This window comes from Papaver somniferum, chromosome 8 (genome assembly GCF_003573695.1).
Source record: "Papaver somniferum cultivar HN1 chromosome 8, ASM357369v1, whole genome shotgun sequence".
NCBI lineage: Eukaryota > Viridiplantae > Streptophyta > Magnoliopsida > Ranunculales > Papaveraceae > Papaver > Papaver somniferum.
In genome coordinates, this window is record NC_039365.1 from 133858538 (window position 1) to 133880873 (window position 22336).

General features: G+C 37.9%; 1 protein-coding gene, 1 long non-coding RNA gene and 1 pseudogene across 4 annotated transcripts; all 3 read right to left on the reverse strand.

The window, feature by feature from the left end:
* Positions 1–882: 882 nt before the first annotated feature.
* LOC113307211 lies at positions 883–982 on the reverse strand (annotated as a pseudogene).
* Positions 983–11773: 10791 nt separating this feature from the next.
* Positions 11774–14087, reverse strand: LOC113304629. Of its 2 annotated transcripts, XR_003338265.1 has the most exons (4): positions 13761–14087; positions 13196–13549; positions 12768–12876; positions 11774–12258 (listed from the first exon to the last, which is right to left on the reverse strand). It is a non-coding gene; the product is annotated as an uncharacterized LOC113304629 (long non-coding RNA). The 2 variants fall into 2 exon arrangements; XR_003338264.1 differs by having other exon boundaries at positions 13196–14077.
* A 950-nt stretch (positions 14088–15037) lies between these two features.
* Positions 15038–21050, reverse strand: LOC113303118 (plastidic glucose transporter 4-like). 2 transcript variants are annotated; one of them, XM_026552114.1, is made up of 14 exons: positions 20806–21050; positions 20325–20571; positions 20109–20226; positions 19837–19904; positions 18818–18950; positions 18640–18739; positions 18442–18554; positions 18119–18212; positions 17839–17992; positions 16765–16911; positions 16574–16647; positions 16149–16237; positions 15927–16041; positions 15038–15485 (listed from the first exon to the last, which is right to left on the reverse strand). In XM_026552114.1, exons 2-14 carry the CDS (start codon positions 20413–20415, stop codon positions 15303–15305), a joined length of 1479 nt encoding a protein of 492 aa, XP_026407899.1. In that variant the 5' UTR covers positions 20416–20571; positions 20806–21050; the 3' UTR covers positions 15038–15302. The 2 variants fall into 2 exon arrangements, with proteins under 2 accessions (XP_026407899.1, XP_026407898.1); XM_026552113.1 differs by having other exon boundaries at positions 20325–20587.
* Positions 21051–22336: the final 1286 nt, after the last annotated feature.

The following is a 22336-nucleotide window of genomic DNA, read 5'->3' on the forward strand; positions in this document are numbered from 1 at the left end:
AGGAAAGTCATTCGAAAAATATTGGTTACTCTTTTAAGCATACTTCGAAGTTCTTGACGGTTTCTGTAAGTTGAATGCGTGACTGCGCCGCCTTGTAATACCAGTGAGGCCTTGGGTATCAAAGCTCCACCGAGCTTCCCTCGCCTCTATTCAACTTACGTTAACTCGGATTGATTCCAGAGGGGTTTGCTTAAATTGTAACGAATTACCGTTCGAAGGATTAGAAACTGGTCTAGAAACAATCTAAGTGGAGCCATCATGCTTTTTGTTTGCTAGAAATCAATAGGTTTGATTTGGTTGAGTCGGCCTTGATCTGTGTTTGCTTACCCTTCCAATTTAGAAAATTCTATTGTATGCCTGATCGTAAAAGAGACGCACTAGGTAGATTTGTTAAAGAGAAACCTAGTAGTTCGAAGCCTCTCTATTACCTTAATCTAGAAAGTACGGCTTTTGAAGAGTCTGTTTTTGAACGTTCTTTGACTGAGGAGAGAATCCATGTTGCTCCGATAGCGCCAGAAATGGCAACTTTGAAAGCTTTGTTGAATCCAACTAGGACTACCCGTCCTTCGTGTATTAAGTTAGCTGAAACGGAGGCACCCTATGAACTGAAACCTGGGACCTTACAGATGCTCCCAATCTTTTTAGGGAAAGAAAATGAAAACCCTTATTACCATGTTAGGGATTTTGAGGAAATTTGTAGTACTCTAAGAATTAGAGGCTTAGATGATGATGCTTTGAAACTTAGGTTATTCCCATTTTCCCTGAAAGATAAGGCCAAGTCGTGGCTGTATAGTTTGGACTCCGAGTCAATTGAGACATATGAACAACTTACATCTGCCTTTTTCAATAAGTTTTTCCCTAGGCACAAAACATCGTCTATTAGGACGCAAATATGCACATTTTCACAACAAGAGGGAGAATCTTTATATAGGTATTTGGAAAGGTTCAATGATTTATTATCCCAGTGTCCTCATCATGGTTTAGAAAAGGTTAGGCTAGTTCAGATCCTTTATGAGGGTTTATATTATTCCACAACGACCATGGTTGAGTCTCTATGCACTGGTGGATTTGAAAACCAAACTGTTGATGCGGCGATGGAATTTTTTAATGAAATCGCCGAAAAAACCCAGCAATGGGAAAATAGTAGGGCACCCCAGAAAACAATTCTTTTAAGTAGAGGAAACGTTAATAGGGTAGAAGGAGGCTATGAATCAGATGCCAAAATTGCTGCTATAGCAAAAAGGTTAGAAGCCTTAGAAGTGGGCCAGACTAGTGGTAGAGTGGAGCCTTTTTGGGAAGGCCAGAATATTGAAGAGCAGGCCAATGCTCTTTATAATAACACTAGATTTGATAACCGTCAAAAGATTGACCCATATTCAGAAACCTATAATCCTGGTTGGAGAAACCATCTGAACCTTTCGTGGTCTAAGGCCCAAAGTCAAAGGTCAGTTTAGAGTAATCTAATGCTCCCCAGTTTTGGCTATACTAAGAATCCTTCAGGACTAGCTCAGTTTCAGAATCAGTCAGATAAGAAAATCCTAAGTTTAGAGGAATCTCTCGCCTTGTTAACTCAGCAAACTGCAAAATTCCAGTTATCCGTAGAACAGAGTCTACAAGCTAGTAACAGGATAGGACAAGAAAATAGTCAGGCTATTTCCGAGTTAAAAACCCAGGTTGGTCTGATAAGTGATTCTTTGAGAGAAAAAGGTAAGTTTCCTAGTCAAACACAACCCAACCCTAGAGGAGTTCATGAATTAGGTGCAAAACCATCGAATCAATTGAATGTTGTTAGAACCCTTAGAAGTGGTAGAGTTGTAGACAATAAGGTAACCATGCCCGATAGTGAACATACTGTAGTTCACCCCTCAGGATCTCACCTCTCAGGACCAGTAGCTGAAGAGACTGATAAAGTTTCTGTGATGTGAATTCGGTTCCTGAAAGGTCTGATTTTAGGCCTAGAGCCCCATTTCCTCAGCTATTAGTACCAACAAAGAAGGAATCGAACTTTAATGACATAGTGGAGGTTTTTAAGCAAGTTACCATAAACCTTCCCTTATTAGATGCAATTAGGCAAATTCCTGCTTATGCCAAGTTCCTTAAGGATATGTGTACGCGAAAGCGAAAACTTAGCGTCCATAAGAAAGCCTTTTTAGCTAGTCACGTAAGTTCAATCATTCAGAACACCACAACTCCAAAGTACAAAGACCCAGGTTCTCCTACCATTGCTTGCACAATAGGTAACTTCCGGGTAGAAAAAGCTTTACTTGACTTAGGAGCCAGTGTGAACTTACTGCCATTCCATGTATACTTACAGCTAGGACTTGGTGAAATGAAACCTACTCAGATGACACTGCAGTTAGCTGATAGGTCTGTTAAAATCCCTCGAGGTGTTATCGAGGATGTTCTTATTGAGGTCGACAAGTTTATTTATCCAGTGGATTTCGTGGTCCTAGATACCCAACCTGTCCCTGACCCAGAGAACCAGATACCTGTGATTTTAGGTCGCCCATTTTTAGCTACGTCTAATGCGATCATTAACTGTCGAAATGGTGTGATGAGTTTATCTTTTGGTAATGACTATGGAGATGAACATTTTTAATGTCAGTAAGCAACCTCATGAGCTAGATGACACATGTGTTGAGGAGGTGAACATGATAGAAGCCTTAGTTCAGGAGTCATTACCAAACATCTTGTCTGAAGACCCATTAGAAAGTTGTCTATCCCATTTTGGTTTAGATTTTGACGACGATAGCACTATTGAACAGGTGAATGCTCTATTAGATTCTACCCCTGTGTTAGACACTGATAGATGGAAAGCTAGGTTCGAACCGTTACCAGTTTCTGAGACTACCCTAATTCCTTCTTTAGAAGAGCCCCCAAAGTTGGACCTTAAACCACTACCCGATACTCTAAAGTATGTGTTTTTAGGCCCATCTGAGACTTTACCTGTGATTGTAGCTTCCAATTTGGATAGTGATCAGGAAAGTAGGCTAGTAAATGTACTTCAAGACAATAAGGAAGCTTTAGGGTGGACTATAGCAGACATTAAGGGTATAAGTCCTACTGTGTGTATGCATCAGATTCATTTAGAGGAAGACTCCAAACCTTCTAGGGAGATGCAACGTCGACTGAACCCTAACATGAAAGAGGTAGTTCGAAAAGAGGTGCTTAAGTTGTTAGATGCGGGTATTATTTACCCAATTTCAGACAGTAAGTGGGTCAGCCCTGTTCAGGTTGTCCCCAAGAAATCAGGTATCACTGTAGTCCAGAATGATAATAATGAATTAATCCCAACCCGAGTGACCACGGGATGGCGTGTGTGTATTGACTATAGGAAATTGAACAAGGTCACAAGGAAGGATCACTTTCCCCTTCCTTTTATCGACCAAATGCTAGAGCGATTAGCTGGACATAGTCACTATTGCTTCTTAGATGGCTACTCCGGTTATAATCAGATCGTTATTGCCCCAGAAGACCAAGAGAAAACCACTTTTACCTGTCCCTTTGGTACCTTTGCGTATAGACGCATGCCTTTCGGGCTATGTAATGCCCCTGCAACTTTTCAGCGTTGTATGATGAGCATATTTTCTGATATGGTAGAACGGTTCTTAGAGGTCTTTATGGATGATTTTTCAGTGTTTGGTTCATCTTTCGATGAGTGCTTGCATCATTTGACATTAGTGTTGACTAGGTGTAAGGAAAAAAATTTAGTGCTTAATTGGGAAAAATGCCATTTCATGGTTAAATCAGGAATTGTATTAGGGCACATCGTCTCTTCAAAGGGTATAGAGGTAGACAAAGCCAAAGTTGACCTTATTAAGACTTTACAGGTCCCAAAAACCGTAAAAGATATTAGGTCATTCCTAGGGCATGCAGGTTTTTACCGTCGATTCATTAAGGATTTTAGCTTGATTTCTAGACCTCTTTGCAATTTGCTTGCAAAAGATGTTAAGTTTGTCTTTGATGATGCTTGTTTAGAGGCTTTTGAGAAGCTTAAAACTTTACTCACTACTGCCCCGATAGTCCAGGCACCTAACTGGAACCTACCCTTTGAGATTATGTGTGATTCTTCAGATTATGCTATAGGCGTCGTTTTAGGACAACGAGAAAACAAATTACTTCATGTGATTTATTATGCTAGCAAAACTCTGAATGATGCCCAAATGAACTACACAACTACCGAGAAGGAACTTTTAGCCATCGTGTTTGCCTTGGATAAGTTTAGGTCCTACCTATTAGGTTCTAAGATCATAATCTATACAGATCATGCTGCTTTGAAATACCTTTTATCTAAGAAGGATACCAAACCTAGATTGATTAGATGGATCCTATTGTTACAGGAATTTTCCCCAGACATTAGAGACAAAAAGGGTGCAGAAAATGTAGTAGCAGACACTTGTCTAGGCTAGTTGTTAGTTCCCCTAGTGATTCCCTTCCTATAAGGGATAGCTTTCCTGATGAACAATTGTTCTCTGTTTCCCAATCACCTTGGTATGCAAATATAGTGAATTATCTTGTTACTGGTCGAACCCCTCAACATTGGGGTAAGCAAGATCGTTCTAGGTTTTTAGCCGAGGTTAAGCATTTCTTTTGGGACGATCCTTATCTGTTTAAGTATTGTCCGGACCAGATTATTAGGAGATGTGTATCTGAGAGTGACCAGTCTAGTATTATCTCCTTTTGTCATGAACATGCATGTGGGGGTCATTTTAGTGCTAAGAAGACTGCTGCTAAGATTTTGCAGTGTGGATTTTACTGGCCTTCGTTGTTTAAAGATTCCCATAGTCATTGTGTTTCTTGTGAGCGTTGCCAGAAGTTAGGAACCATTTCCCGTAGAAATATGATGCCTTTGAACCCTATTTTAGTGATTGAGGTCTTTGATGTGTGGGGCATTGATTTTATGGGTCCATTTCCTATTTCGTTTGGTTATCTTTACATACTTGTCGCTGTAGACTATGTGTCTAAGTGGGTTGAGGCGGTTCCGTGTAAACGAATGACCACAGGGTCGTAGTCCAGTTTTTGAAAGAGATATACTTACACGTTTTGGTACGCCGCGAGCTATAATTAGTGATGGAGGTTCACACTTTTGTAATAGACCGTTTCTCTTTTAATGAAACAATACGGTATTACCCATAAAGTAGCAACCCCATATCACCCTCAGACTAGTGGTCAGGTAGAGGTTTCCAATAGGGAAATTAAACGTATTCTAGAGAAAACAGTTAATCCAAATAGGAAAGACTGGTCGTCGAGGCTTACTGATGCCTTATGGGCTTACCGTACTGCGTTTAAGACACCCATTGGAATGTCACCTTATCGTTTAGTGTTTGGCAAGGCATGTCACCTGCCTGTTGAGTTAGAGCATCGAGCCTATTGGGCTATTAAGAACTTAAACTTTTCACTTGACAAGGCAGGAGCTCAAAGAAAGCTCCAGCTCAATGAGTTGGACGAGATTCGTAGAGATGCATACGATAGTGCTAAGGAGTATAAGAACAAAATGAAACTTGTGCATGATAGGAATATTTTACGAAAGTCATTTTCTCCAGGTCAAAAAGTTCTTCTGTATGACACTCGTTTGCATCTATTCCCCGGGAAGTTGCGCTCTCGGTGGACCGGTCCTTTTGTGGTCCGTACTGTTTTTCCTCATGGCGCTGTTGAGATTGAGACACCAGATGGTAGTAGTTCTTCGAAGGTTAACGGTCAGCGATTGAAGCCCTTTTTAGAGCCTTTTCCTACAGGTGATGTTGAGGAGGTCCCTCTGGAGGACCCTGTTTACCTTGATTGACCATCGAGGCGATTTTGTATGTTGTATAATATTTTTGTAGGTTTTTGGTTACACTTCACCCAGGTACTATCTTTCCGACTTCTCTCTTTACTATTTCCTCATGTTACTTATATTTTTGGTACTGTTCTTTGATTAGAAACATTGAGGACAATGTTAGATTTAAGTTTGGGGGTGGGGTAGAACTTTTTGTTACCTTTTCGTTGCAATAAATAAACTCCAGAGCCTAGAAATTTATCCCTATTAAGGATGGCACTAACCAATCTAAGTGGATGGAAGCATTTTGGTTGTAGGAGTTGAGGAACCAATCTGACTAGATGGCAACATCTAAAGAGTCTATTCATAAAAGCACAGAGCTCAGGTGTTAGAAATAACATGATAGTTTCACCATATCTCGTTGAGTCCTTTTCACTTCTGTTTTTATTTTTTTTGTTTTTAAACTATGTTTCTCTAAGTGATTAGGGGGGCTCACGATTCAAGTTGTTACCAATGCTAGGGTGAATTAGAGTGATTGAGATACAAAAAAAAAAAAAAAAAGACCAAGACCATCAGACCAACTGGAATAAATTCAATAAAGTCGACCACTGGAACCCTTGTATATGCCAGTTGTGTTGACCTAGAGTTAGGATTATCGACACTGGTACCCTTGTATATGCCAGTGTGTTGATATTAGTCAGACCGTATCTCAGTCCATTAGGATAGGTTCATTTTGGCGGAGGCCTTCAGACAGATATGAGAAACAGCGCTCACCTAGTAAACATCAAAACCATCTATGTTTTTCTATATCCATCTTCTTGATCTATCCATGTGATTAGTTTTGACTACGGATATTGATGTCCATAGTGCGACTATCTGAGTAGAGCTCTGTCACTTCATATAAATTTTAGTATGCTTGAGTGCAAACTCGTGTACAACAATTGGAATTTCGCATCAGGGTACTTCCTCCTGTAGTCAATAAGTATGCCAACCAAGGAGATTCTTTAGTGCCTTCCAAGGTTCTGTGTAGATAGCTAGGGTCTGGAGTATAAAGGTTTTGTGGGTATATCTCTGGTAAGCCCTCCGGAGACAACACTCCGCCACTAGGGACACCTAGGGGTTTAAAGGCTTATTGCATACGCTAAATGCAATCGACGATGCCTGCGACAGTGAGTTAGGATTTTATTTCTATTTTATTTTTGCTCGAGGACTAGCAAATAATAGGTTTGGGGTATTTGATAGACACATTTTTGTGTCCGATTTGTCTCGATTCTATATATTATTAGGGCTCATTTTTGTACTTATTATGGTGTTTTATTTAATTGTAGGTGTTTTTGGCCAATAAACATTTTTGGAAAAAATTGGCTCGAAAAGTTGTCGGAAAGCACCCGGAGGACATTTGCTATTCAGACTCTCACTTTGGATAAGGAGTAACCTAATTACTAAGGGGCATCCCATTTCCAGGCAGTTTCTAATCGCACCCCTACTCTGGATAAGGGGCAACCATCTTCAACATTTCAAAAACCAGGTTTTGGCGGGAAAATAGTGCAGTGAAGAGCAGTTTTGGCAATCGTGATTTGGAGGAGTTTGAGGTCGATTAAACCTATGATTTTCATAGGATAGAATCCTTATGGGTCTAGGAATCTGATATGGGTGTTTAAATCGATTAGACTGGGCTCGATCGACGGATTTTTCTCACAACAGAAAATATGGAAAGTCACGTGTGTGACCTGTTTTAGGGAATTTTAGAGAGATTAAAACGCTGTAAACCTTCCCAAAGATTTGTATCTATTTAAGGAAGAGTTTAGAATAAAAAGGAAAGCTCAGAAACGCGTAGAAATTCTAAAACAAGAAATTGCCGCAACTTGGCCGTGAAGAGAAGGAAAGAGATTTTGGAAGATTTGGGAGAGATTTAATCGGTATTTTTGATATAAATAGATGTCTTGGGTCATATAGAAGAGGTGTCGAGAGTTTGGGAACTTAAAGAGAGCCAGAGAAGAAGAAATCAGAGCTTTACCAAACTCTGTTTCTGCTGCTGCTGTTGCTGAAGAGGAAGAACGCGAAGAACATTGACGCACGGGAAACAGTCAGTGTCGTTGTTTAACAGCTGAAGAACATTAAGCTGTGCAGGGCAGTCGTATTCTAGGGTCTTAAAATCAGCGACAAAGCAACAGTTTTTCTGTAACAGTTCCATTGTAACAGCTGTTTTGCAACACCAATACACTGTTGCAAACAGTCTGTGTTATTACTTTTCACTCTTTTAATCATCTTTTGAGCAACAAACACATATTTTGAGATCATGATTAATATGAGGAGCTAAACCCCATTGCTGAGGCGATAGAGGAAGCTATTTTTCCAACAAAAAGTGGTATATTTTATTTTATCTTTTTATTTGCAATAATTATATGATTATTTGCCTTGAACTATTATTGAATATGATTTTTATTTGAGTGATTGTGATCTATTTTGATTGAGTATGCTTAGTTTTAAGACTTTTGATACTTCATACTTGGTATTTACAATTATTACTTTTGAAAATCTACTTGTTGCAATATTTTAGAATCAAATTAAACAAGAAAATTGCATAAATATAAGTATTGGTTTAATCACTTTGAACTTGGAAAATAGTGGAATCTTAGCCTCAGTGTTTCTTTTAATATTGATATCATCTTTGATTGAGTTTGCTATAATTTTTAGTGAGTTTTCTATTTTAATATTAGAATTTAAGTCTAATTAATATCCTTCACAAGTCTGAGAATCGAACCACTTTTACCACTATCTACAAATCACATCATAGAGCAGAATGGGGCTGCTGTGAGAGTTTGAGCTGAGCAAGAGTTGCAGATAAAGCTACATGTGCAGTTGCAGGTGCTGAACAAATGATTGTCATGATGCTGAAATGAGAAGTGGAACTGTTGGAGATGGCAGTGCAATTACAGATGATGCATGAGGAATCGCAGGTCATGGGTGCAGCTGCAATGGAGGAACTCAATGAGAAATTAGGGCTGTAGATAGATTTGCTGGTGTTTACAGGCAAGATGGTGGATGCTGCTGCTCGTGAGGAAACTGATGGCTAGAGTTGAATGGAGATAGTATGGCTGTGACAGAGTTGGTGGTGCTGATTTAAGGAACTGACATGGGTAGCTGTTAGTTAATGGCTGAGAAGATGCAAGTTATGGTGAATGTGCAGCTGGTTATGAGGCTGAAGTGATGCAATCGATGGAGTTTGAAGTTGAGAGGAATGACTCAAGTTCAGGGGTTGTGTTGATTGAATTTGAGTCTGCAGAAATGAGTTGTTGCTGCCATGGGGGAATCTGTGTGAAGCTATGGGCAGAGATTTCAAGTTTTGGAGATGCAGCTTTTGCAACTGTTAGTTGTGGTACTGATGTGGATTGATGAAGCTGAAAGTGCAGGGATTGAGGAAGTTGTGTGTTGTTATTATGAAGGCTGCGACGCAATGCAAAGAGCAGTAGTTGGTGGAGCTGTGAAGTTTGCTGCAACTGGTGCAACTAAAGATGTCGGAGCAGTGCCTGTGGAGATAGAAACTCAAATCTGAAGACAGTGCAACTAATGGAAACCTTGCTTCATTAGATATGTGTGTGACTGAATGGGTATGAATGCTACATGAATGTTAGGTTTGCAGGGGAGAAGAAATTGGCCAGAGTTAGCCTAGAAATTGCCTGGAAAGAAGCAGAACTCTGCCTGTATGTTGTTCAGGCGAGTTAACTCGGCGAGTCGATCTGACTCAGCAGATCCAGTACTTACTCAGATGGATTTTGATCTGGCTAATAGGCTGTCTGAGATTCAGTTTTGGCAATGGGCTGAGCTAGTTACGGGGATTGAATTTTAGGTGAACAGAAAGGATATAAAAGCAAGACCTTTCCTATCTTAATCGAATCTCATCTTTTACTTCTACTTCGGTCCTAGGGTTTACAACATGATAGTTTTATTGCTTCTTCTTGTTTATGACTCCATTGATATGAGTAGATAATTCTCTTTTGGTTAAGGAATAAATTGGATTTCCAAGCATGGGTTTGTGCAATGATTTAGTTTTGTCTCCATACTTGTTGCTTATGATTCACTATTGATATTGTTTTATGATTAGAATGCTAGTTTAGTCGAGTCGCGAATCAATTGAGTTTGTTTTCATCTTTATTGCTAGATTAGGGTTTTAATATACGAAAAAGTGATAATTCCTGATTACAAGTAGCATAATTGCGAGTACTGCTTGTAGTGATACATCCTAGTAGTCACAAGTGGATCATAACCTATGTTAAAATGGATTAGTGCTTTTACACATTCGTTTGCATTGATTAGTCTTATTTCATAGAACTTAGTGCTCTTAGAGAGTTAAACTTAATTGTACTTTTACACTTTAGGTTGCTTTCTAGGTAGAATTCACTTTCGCATCTTTTAATGTGTTTGTTGATGACAAGAGGAAATTAGCGGGATATTCTTGCGATCAAGGTATCCTAGGACTTTTAATAAAATGTGAGATTAAATATCAATTCTAGTTATTGTTACAAATTCATGTTTGTGAATGAAGATGAAATCCTTAACCGATATCTTTACATATTTGATTTACTTGTTTATTTCTTGTTTTGCTTTTAGTTTATTTTACTTTACATAAAATCAGAAAATCTCCTCTTGCTTTTACATAAGAAACCGAAACATATTGACAACCCAAGACCTCTCTGTGGGAATGATCCTTTCTTACCCTTGCTATATTTTATATTTTGAGTAGTGAGAAAGTGTAATTTATTTTTGACGTATATGACAGCGATCAATTGCACCTAGTTCGTTTATTCTTGAGAATCTTCTCTTCTGATATAAGATTCACTCAAACTAGATCGAAGTATAGACGATATCTTTAGAACTGTTTGTAGATCTAAAGACATCTTGTGATAGTCCATTGTTAACAAACTCCGTTCTGTGCTTGATTGATCACAAGAGATTCAAGTGGTGTTGTGTGCAGGTTTTAATTGAAGATTAAAGAAGATTTGAAGACGAAGAAGATTTCTTATTGGTTTCTCATATCTTTGTGTAGCACAAACCTTGATCGGCTGGGATCCAACTAGAATCAGATTTATTCGATTGATTAGTTGTGTGAGATCGGTAACGCCTAATAGTTCTCTTGAGATCTATTTTGTTTGTTACAAATCTGAATCTTATTACCTAGGTAATAGAGATTGAATTGATCTAACCAGGCAAAGGAGTTTATTAGTCTAAACAAAATAGCATTTGCATATGACTTGAGATATCTTAAAGAATCAAGAGAGTTGTTACCAAACAGATTTGTTGTTCCTTTACTGTTTGGAATACGATCCAAAGGAATTGTTCCAGTGCTTGCACTCATCGAAGACGGAAGCGCATGGATACTGAAGAAACTAAGTGAACTAGGGTTAGTTGGTTGGTCTCAACTATACGAAGTTGATTTAGATTTTGTATAGCGGCTTAATTCTGAGAGTATTCAATTCTGGACTTGGTCATGGGGTCTGCATTTGCGGTTTCCTCGTTAACAAAATCTTGATGTGTCATTTACTTTTCCTTTCCGCAAGTATAATTGTTGTTATTATAATTGAAAGTAAATTACACAAACATTAACTCCGCTTTACTTGATAGTGAGTTTGGTTAAGTCCGAACCTATTATCAAGTAATCACACTTTGATAGTCATATTGTTTCGATCTCGTATCCATAAACAATCACACAAAGTGTGAATACCGATTTGTTGTATTGTCTCGAATTTGTCCATAGACAATCACTTTCGGTAAAGGATTTATAGGTGGATAAATAAAAGATTATGGTGTATGTGAATACTCTCATCTTTTCACGGTCATTTTTTAAAATATATGGATAAGGGGCTTTGGGTTTTACTTTTGTTTTATTAGGTACTAGTGGATTGCCCTTGCCATCATGGCACGGGGACGGAAGGGTGCTGGTGCTAGTAGTTTCCATTACACTGCACCTAATTGTTTCTTCTCATCTTAGAAGCAGTTACTAAAACTCTAGAACACAGTAACCCAAAGAAGTTGTATTATCTTCCAAAAGATGTTACATGGACATTACACCAAAATTACAATAATTTTTATACGAACACATATATGTGTACATGGAAGTAAAGTAAGCGGCACACACTAATTCACTGATTATTAGTTGAGAAGATGACACGCCTTTATCGAAACTGGCAGATCCCCTTAGCAGAAGATGACGGGCCAATATGACCTTTAGTGCAACAAAGCGTGGAATTATGAAGCTCATTTGTAGTGAGGCCACTGAACAAACTTCCCAGCAGTAGTAAAATAGTCAGCATAGACTATCATTGAGAAAGCAGCACTTGTAGCAAACTGAAATTGTTGCATCTCCGGAGGAATCGAAGACCACCAGCGGTTTGCTGAACAATTTTGCTACCTTCCCATGGCATGGACACATGAAATAATCTGCCTTGTTTTTGGAGTTGCTGAAACACTTCTAAGTTGCCTTTTCTTTTCCCTTGCATCAAAACCTGCACATAAAGTAAAATCAAGTACATTAGGCTTAACGAAACGGGTAATCCTGACCTCAAATTACTGGCAACAAAAATCGATAAACACACTGGTACTTATCAGGGCTTGATCTTATAACAAATATGCTACCAGGTCAACTATTCCCGTGGGGCTTTAAATTCCTAATACGGCGGATTCGAGTACACTGATGAAGATATCGAGCATGAAGAAATATCAAGAAAATATACTCATGAAGTCATGAGCGAAACAAAGGGTTAAGAGAGATGTGGTGCAATGCACAGAAGTTATCAAGCATGAGATAACAATTTTTTTAAGCAGTCTACGTGCCAGTCTCACACAAATCAGGGACACAATAAGGCTATGACTGATGCCACAAATTTTCTTTTAAGTATGAACATGAGTGACAGTTCCAAATTTTTGAACCTATCAATATTAGAAGTGAAGTCGCTACAATTCAACTTGAGAGAAAAATGTAAACATGAGAAAAAAAGAAGAAGAGAGAACTTACTTGTACATTAAAGATAGCAAATACAGTTGCTTGAGTTTCACCAGGAAATAAAGATTCCTATGGAAATAGTGAATTAGACTCCATCCCCCATACAGAGATTTAAACGAACCTGCAAATAGAAGCGATTAACCATTTCAAAATCAGTTACCATTACTTTGCGTATTTGTTGCAGTTTAAATATATGCAGATTGAAAAAGCACCTCCAACATTGATCAAATTCAAAACCTATGATAATTTCAACGAAAAAACCACAATTTTAAGTGATGTAATTGATAATCATTGTTTAATAACACAATCGAACGATAAAAATACTATTTACTCAGCTACTAATCAAAATTCATATGGGAAAATTAAATATTGAATTTCACAAATACTGATCTTCAAAATTCTAAAATGAGCCCCGAAATCTTTGACTTTGTGAGAATTACCTTCTTTGTGAGCATTTACTAAAGATATGTCATTGAATCCAGTAAGCCTACAACTGGTTTCATGGTCATCTAGTTGGCGATTTGCTGCACTAATTCTTGCGCTATAAGCAAACGACGTCGCTCATTGCGCTCCTGTCTTTCTCATTCGGTAATCGAATCTAGTTTTGCCCTATATTGAGCACGACGCAGCCGCCTTTCTTTTTCAGTATCAGTCTCTGTTAGCTCCCGAACTCGAGCTAGATCAGTAATAGAAGATGTTATGCAGTTCAACAATGGTATCACTTGGACATTTACACAAACAGGAGATGTTCACAAACTTGAATCAATGAAAGCCTACCATCAAATCAATCCAACCTATTCAATCAATCCAATCTTATCATTTCAACCAATTCAATCCTATCATTTCAACAAATTCAATCCACACCCAATTTCTAATTTAGAGTTTGGTGATAGAAAAATACAGACAGTTAACTAACGGTGTAGAAGGTGGAGAACGATGTTGTTGTTGGTGGTGGTTCCATCGATTAGGCATTTACAAAAATACAAACAGTTAATCAAACGTTACCTGAAGTGAAGAGGATGAGTTTAATAACCAAACCAATCTGGAAGTATTTGTGAAGATACTTCTGAAGTGATATAATCTATTCACCCAATTCCAATTTAGGGTTACAGTTTCTGAAGTGATTTAATCAAATCAAAACTCTGAACCCTAAATTAGAAATTAAGTACAGATTACTCGAAGTTTATGCTAGGGAAATTGATAAGGATGAGCATGGATTTTGATTTCGGTGGTGAAGAAAGGAATGGAGAGAGAGGAGGCGATTACTGGTGCTGTTCGATTTTGTTTCAGGAGTAAGAATAATAGAGAAAGTTATTTGCCCCTCAGTTTGTTAAGATTTATGATAGCCCATGTGAACATAATGAAAACATGGAGGGGCATTTTAGTCATAAAAAACGATCACCAAAATTTCCGTCACTAACACCAAACAAATCATTTTGCTTTATATTATAGATATCCAATTGATCCAGGTAGACCCCAATCTCACGAGTTTCCATAGGGTCTCATATATATAAAGGATTAACTTGCATATTAGCGTCAGCTATGATAAAATCACCAGTCAAAAACTTGTAAGACAACTTAACAGTAACCTACCATATTTAGTGAATGGCCAAATGTATCTGTCATAGCCTGACATCAGGATCCTAATGTTCATTATTCTCTGACAATTATCTTAAGTGAAGAAGGCTTATACTAGGTCTGAATTCCAGGTTTTAGTATCTCTATCAATCAAGTTGTTCACGCACAAATTGGTTGACACAGTCAACCGTGGGTTTTCTGGGAAAAAAAACTACAATAGTCGGCATAGTATTTATCCATTTCCATGCCGACCATCTAACATCGTCATGGTATTCTTTATTTTAATATGCTGACTCCAAAAAAAAGAAAAGATTTAACAATACAACGGCAGTTTAGCCATTACAAAAAAAATGCGGATAAGAATTATTTCTATTTTGTTTATGAAACATTCACCCATTAGACAGCCAAACGAGTCTAAATTCTTATTCAAAATCAATTTTTTATTTGTAGTAAAATGAAACTAAACCTTAACAACTCATTGTAAACTCAACTCCATTGTCTCCATCCGAAAACAATACGAAAATGTTTGGTGCACCGAAAAGGTACACCGTGATGTGTACCGTAGTTTTGGTGTGAGAGAAAAAAAGATGGTGGACCCTACCTTTTACCCTATCCCCTACAAATCTCCCCCAACTACCTTAATAGCCCTTGGATTTCTTCACGGTGCACATCGTGGTACACACCTTCGGTGTGTGTATCATCTCTGATCCCAAAAACTCAGCACAATGAGTCTCTCTTCATAAAGTTCAAGAAAACCTAATAGTCTTGTAAGTTATGATGATAGAAAAACCCAAGTGATATTGGAAAAAACAAAAAGGCAAACAATTAAATAACAAAATTAAAATGATGTTGTGAAAGACGCTAGAACGACGCGAGGTTCCCTATTTATCTTTAGGGAGAACTAGGAACTACTGTTAAGAAAAAAGAAAAAAAATCAAGACTTCTACAATGGCTTCCCTGTTTTCACTGTCATACTGCAGAAGTCAAAGCACGTTCTATTTCTTCCAGTGACCTGCCTTTCGTTTCCACCACGTTGGAAGCTATGTACACAACAGCAAGAATACAAACCATGGCGAATCCCAAATAAACTGAACCAATACCAAACTTGTTTACCACGCTCAGAAAATAAAGGCCAATGACAAAGTTAGATACCTGTTTGAACAAGAATCCAGGAGTTAACGATCATATACGAGACACAAAAAAAAAATGTGACTTTGAACCCTTTCCTACAGAAAGTTATGACCACTTAAAGATTCACATCGTGATACCTAGATAACTAGAAGTGGTGATACAATCCTTTTCGAGAATGATTTTACAAAAGATAATGCACACTACGCCATGTGTGTGGGTGTGCGGACGTCCGTGAGAGGGAAAGAATGGATGGATCCTCTTAAACTGCTATAACAGGATTTTCACACCTGTTATATTGTGGCATTTGGAGAGATTTAAAATTATTTTGGTACTGACTACTGATTTCTGGCTTCTGGTAATATATGGTCTTACTAGTTACTGAAGCCATTACCAAAAAGGATAAAAGCAAAGTTTGTAATTTGTAACATATATATGTTATATCCGAGCCATTGTTAGACTTACCCAATGCATTCCCAATGACAAAGCAACTGCCTTGGCTCTGATTCTGGACGCAAAGATCTCCGGAAGTAGAAGTGCTGGCACCGGGCCCGCACCGAGTGAGAAGGACAACACGTAGCTGTTTCAGAGTAATTTATAAGAAACGAGTTTGTAGAGGAAAACACAAATCAATAGATGCAATTGGTTGAAGAAACAGAAGTAACAGAACTATAAAAACGAACTCACAGGACAGTTCCAATAACGGCAAGGTTGCCAGAATATGGTGCCAAAACTTTCCAGGAGAAAGACAAAGAGAGGAGCAACATGGAAGCAGCCTTCATGAACAAAAATGAAAGTCCGTTGTCAGAAAATACATCCATAGGGCCTTCAGCTTTAGTTTTACAGAATGTTTGGACTAAAAGAATTATGTTTGTAATTAGTTGTTTTCTAGTTTGAACCATCTAGGCTATATTGCATATCTTCTTGCAAGTTCCGGTACATGTAAACCAACCTTACAAGTTCATGATTCAGTATAGTTCCAAAAATATTTAGATGTAACCATCAGTACAGCTTGTGATTGTTAAGCCAATATTGCATCTCGATTATATATGTTGCAGAACAAAATTTATGGTACTGAAACATATGGAGTACACAAAGCAAAGATAAGCTACCATTCCAGAGAAGCTTGTAACTAGAAGACTTTTCCTTCCTTGTTTGTCCATCAAAGAGGATGCTATAGCTGTGCCTGTTAAACAAAATAACGGGTGATCATAATATAGCTTTTGTTGTTCTATAAAATGTGAATCAGATTATTAAATTCGGCAGGATTAACTTCGTAAGGTACAAGCAACAGTAGACTAACCAAAGACATTGGATGCACCAACAAGAGCACTTGCAGCAACATCTGATGCAATTCCAGCACTGCGGAAAACAGATGTAGAATAATACACCACAGCATTTATTCCAGCCAACTGTTGAAACAAGAAAAGTGCTGCACCCACGCTCACAACTGCAAAAACAACATAATAGTAAGATACTACACCAGCAAATCTATGCATATACTTCGTCATGTTTTACTCGATAACTGTAGTGACATCCAACTATCAGGTTCTGGAAAATCAGAAGGTTTGCGACTGGAGCCCTACTCATCAAATCGAATTTTTAGGTTCTGTTTTTGAACTAGGTGTAGAAAATCCCATTTGACTGGCGCCCCTTTAGTCAAACTATGCTTTTCTCCATCGATCGCGAGTTTAGGAGAGATGGCCTGGTCTCTCTTTATTACATATACCAGAGGAAGAGGTCTCAAGTTCGAGACTTCTCAGTAGAAGAGTACTATCCGTGAATGCCCTAAGCGGGGAGAGCTGACTGAAGCCCAACTTGATTGACTAGTCCCTGGGCTATAAGTAATCTGGACTTTCCCCTCAGTCGTGGCTTTTAAGAGAGAGAATTCTCTCATCATTCATTAGTCTTGAGGTCATTGTAGCTGCATACCGTAATTCCATAACTCTATGTAAACAAAAAATTTCATATCCAAGCAATCATTTACTTTTACCGGGTCAGCAAACTCATTCAGATAAGGTGGTTATTCAAGGGAAGATTAATGCTCCATCTTGGTCCAGCAAAGTGAATGCATTAAATGCAGTTCACATGGATCAAATGGTTGTTTAATTCAACTCTTTCTTTATCCTAGTTGTTTTAATTATTTTCTGTTTTTAGCTCTTAATGCCATTCTTGCTCTATCTCTATTTGTTTTTTGTGTAAGCTTGTTTAATAGCCATGCTGGTATGCCTTCTAATCCAATAAGCTTCGCTTGTGAAAAAAAATGTGCACTTGTACGGACGGACGAATGAATGAGAAGTCATCATCAATCAGCAACAAGACTAACAAGTTAATTTTGCTTAGCGCCAAAAAACAATGAAATATGAATATTATGTACCTTTCCAGTAGCGGGAACTAAATAGATCAAACCATCCAGCCTCTGGTTCCACAGAACCCTGACTGCCTGCGCGTAAATCATGCATAACCTCAGCAACTCTTTCTTTTCCCCAGAGTGTCTTTATAGCTCTTTCAGCGTCAGCTGTCCTTCCTTGCTAAAAAAAGAAGAAGATTTTCATAATGAATTAATCAAATTAATCCATAACTTCTTAACTATGCAACTAAGCATATATATAAACTGAAGTATATACATATAAATTTCAGGATTTTGTGTGTATAACCTGAAAAAGCCACCGAGGACTTTCTGGACACATTGCCATTCCTAGAGCCAATAGAATAGACGGAACAACTGCAACACCAAACATTGTCCTCCACCTGCCAAAAGAATGCACGGAATATGAGAGACAATAGGAAATCGGTAGGGTAGTTTTGTAGCTAAAAGGCAGGTCAGAAGTGAAAGTTGGATAACATTTTCAAACTTTACCTGACCTTCTCCACAGTTGTTCTTATGTGATTTAGTTGCTAGGCATATCCATAAATTAATTTCATAGAACATATAGACAATAGTACAATGCCCAACAAAAAATACGAGATAATGGAGTACCATAAAGGATTTCCTGCTAAAGGCAATCCAGCTACCAATGCTGCGAGAATTCCAACACAGATAAAGAGCTGGTTAACTGATCCAAGTGCACCACGGATTTTGGTTGGTGATATCTGAACATCAAAATCGTTTAGCTAAAATTAAGGATACTGACACAGTTACTATCACTTCTAGACTTAAACCTGCATATGGAACTACCTCGGATATGTATAGTGGCACAAGAGCAGATGAGATACCAATTCCTATGCCAGCAAGTAGTCGGCCAATTATCATTGTCTGTACGCTCTGGGCTGTGGCACTGGTTCAACAATTCAAACTGATTAGGCAAGATCCAAATCTCAAAGTATTAGCCAAGGGCATACTGCATAGAACAAACCAGAGAAAGGCTCCAACTGCAAGTGGGATGGCATCTAATTGGAAAGTCCTTGTTCTACCAAACTTATCTGCCAATGATCCTCCAGTGAAGGAACCAACGGTAGCTCCAGCAAGGGACGTGCTAACAATCCATCCTAGCAAGGACACACCAGTATTGAAACTTGTAAAGTCAGATTTTATCACGCACTTCAAATAACAAAGATAAAACGATCAATCATTCTATAGAGAGCAAGTACGGTAAGCTAAAGAATTAGAATGACCAGTACTCATTTCAAAGATTGGTAATCAAAATGGATGTCAATTATAGCAGGCCCCAGGATCCAATACATCTTATATTAAAATTAACTCTAAACCAAACAGTATAAAGCCAACTCTAAATCATACATGAAATTTGAATGTTCTGTCTATTGCCATTTTAGAATAGAGTATTCAATCTATTGAAATCCTGGCATTGTGGAGGCAACTAGTATAGCAATACAGTTTATGTGGAAGTTTAATTCAACCCTATTAGCTCATTTCCTACATTTTTATCAGCATATTTTAGATACCGTTTCATGTAGAATAACGTGTTCTAGTTGAATTTTCTCCTTGCACTAAATACTGTTTGAACAAAGGCCTGACTACTGGTCTTGTTAATGTATGACTAGATATTCAGTTTATTGTTTACAACCATGGCTCCTAAATTTCGGATGTTTTTCTTTTCGGTTATAGATTAGTAGTAAGCAGGCACTGACATAGTTCTACCAATAGCATCATCGCATGCTAAGGTACTATTCATCTATAGTTTTGATATGTCAAGAAATATTTCACTCAAACCATCAACTAACTGAAGCATTTCCATTGACATAAGATTTTAAACTTTTCTTGCAACTCTACAACATGTGGATTAATCAACGGTGGAAATTGTCTGGATTAATCATCATACACATTAGCATGTGGAATTTTGTCATATAAAAGCAAGCCGATATTTTTACCAGGATTCATATCATGAGATGGTCAACAAAGACATCGGATACTTGCCTTGTAATACAGCATTCTCAGAAATGCCTAGATCCTTGGAGAGGTACTCAAGTGCCCCATTCACCACACTGCAGGAACAAAAACGAAATCATACAGATCTTTTTTAGCATATGGACAGAAGAATTGCTTAGTCACGGAGACGAATAACTTTACAGGTTTAGTTTACAACATTACAACTAATTATAGTACATCACATGCTTATAGATGATTTCAAATAAAACTGATTCGCGCAAGTGACTTGTCACACACTTGAACCGCAAATAATGTCGTACCCTAGATGATAGCCAAATAGAATAGCTCCCAAACAAGCAACGCCAACATATGGCAAAACTGAACCAGATGATGTTCCTTGAGACTTGGGAGAGGACGGTATAGCTTCAAGATCTTCACCTGCAAATGAATTACCCGTAGAGAATTCAATGGTACGAAGAAGAAATCGAATTCAAACTGAAAAAAAAAAAAAAATCACTTAAATATCATCAACGAACCAGATGCTTGAACCTTGACGAATCTAGGTTTTGCAGATGATCCGCCAATATTTTCTACTCTAACTCTTGCACGTGCAAGTTCAGCTCCCATAACGCGTGAATCAAGTCTTAATTGACAATTAGATTTTCTGTCTGTTATCAACAGATTTTTCACACTTGGTGAAATTCTTCTACTGTTAAATCGACCAAACTTATTTATGATTCCAGTATCAGAACCTAGATTTCCTTTCACGGAAAATGCTGAAGCCTGCATATTTTAATCCCTGCTACAGAGTCTAATTAGTAGCATAAAAAATTGAAGAAAATTATAAACCACAATTCGTCTTAAGCAGAAATCTGCATTGACAAAAGATTATGATCCCTATGAGATCCCCAATCCAGATAAGAAGTAATGAAGATAGAATCAAAAAACACGGACGATCGCAGTAAATTTCAGTCTAGAAAATGATCTACACAGTGAACTGAATTTGATTTAACTTACAGCGGATACGAACGAACAAAAGGATGAGATATTCTAAATTCGCTGTGTAGTTATTGATAAACGTGAAATAGAGAAGTGTAGCTTTGAAAGTTCCGAAGTGCTTAGTAGATTTTGAGACTATATAACCAGAGACAGGATTTCTTGTTAGCTTTGCTGCTTACTACTGCTTGGAATAATAATATACTTAATCAAGTTGACAAGTCCTCATTTCCATATAGTTTTTGCCGAAATAAGAAAAGAAGAAATTTCTTTGGCCGTTTGTGTAGAATTTCCAGATTTCATCGCTATCATGTAGGGGTGTAAGTTCGGGCAGGCCGGGCCGCCCGACCCAAAAACTAAGACAGGCCGGGCAGGTCAGGCTTAATATTTGTGAGCCCGTAAACAAATTCAGGCCAGACAGGCTGGGCACAAGTAGATAATTTGCCATCCAAAGACCGCCCAAAACCCGCTTTTTATACGGGCAGGCCAGATCGGGCCTGACAGGCCACTATTTTGAATTTTTTTTTAAGTTTAAATTTTCAAATGAACGGTATTAAATACAATATCATTTCCTTTCCAACATCGCATATCGTAAGTGATAGTATTATTTTATATTTAAATTACACTGACAAATTTTTAATTTTAGCCTATAATAAATAATTAATTAGAGTACGATAAACTTTCTAATAAGAAAATATATTACCATTAATGTTTTGCAAAGGTTAATTATAAGTAAAAAAACAATTATATATTTTATTTTTCTTGACACAAAATTGACAATTATAAAATTGTAACTTTTAAGTCTTTTTAAGAGGATATTAAATGATTAATGGCACATAGAAGGCTTTCAGACCGGGTATCAGGCCGAGCATCATAATTAATCGCAAAGCCCGAGACCGCCAATAAATTAATCCAGGCCAGGCCGGGTGGTCCATGACGGGCCATAACAGGCTTTGGACTACTTCGGGTACAGACGGGCTCGGGGAGATACAGGCAGGCCGAGTATTTTCGGGTATTATTTACACCCCCACTATCATGTTGATAGAGTTGGATTTTTCCAACAGTGATCCAACCATGGATGGGACTCAAAAATGTGTTGGGGCAAAACCCCACTGAGGAAACATAAAAGGGATTAGTTTTTCAGCCCACAAGTCTCTATCAACAGCCCACGTGACTTTGTCGATTTGTGTTGACCAACAAGCCATCATTTGAAAATTTTCATCTAACGTTAGTAACAAGAACTAGGATTTTAGGCATACCAAAAACTTTCAAGGCATACAAAATAGTTTTTCCATCCTAGGTGACCTTATAAGGGGTATCTATTGGATAGTTCAATTACCTATATATCCTTGAACCTAAAATCAAAAAATAAACTATCCTAAACATCTCTTCTTCTTCCTCCAGCTAAACCACCTTCCTTTTCTCTCAGATTTTTTTTCGTCACTGTAATTAATTATCGATTCGTGAAAATTCGATCATCGGTTAAATTGAACTATATAATGGATCGTACAAAAAAAAAAGAGCAAACGTCAGGTATTCTAAATCCTCTTCC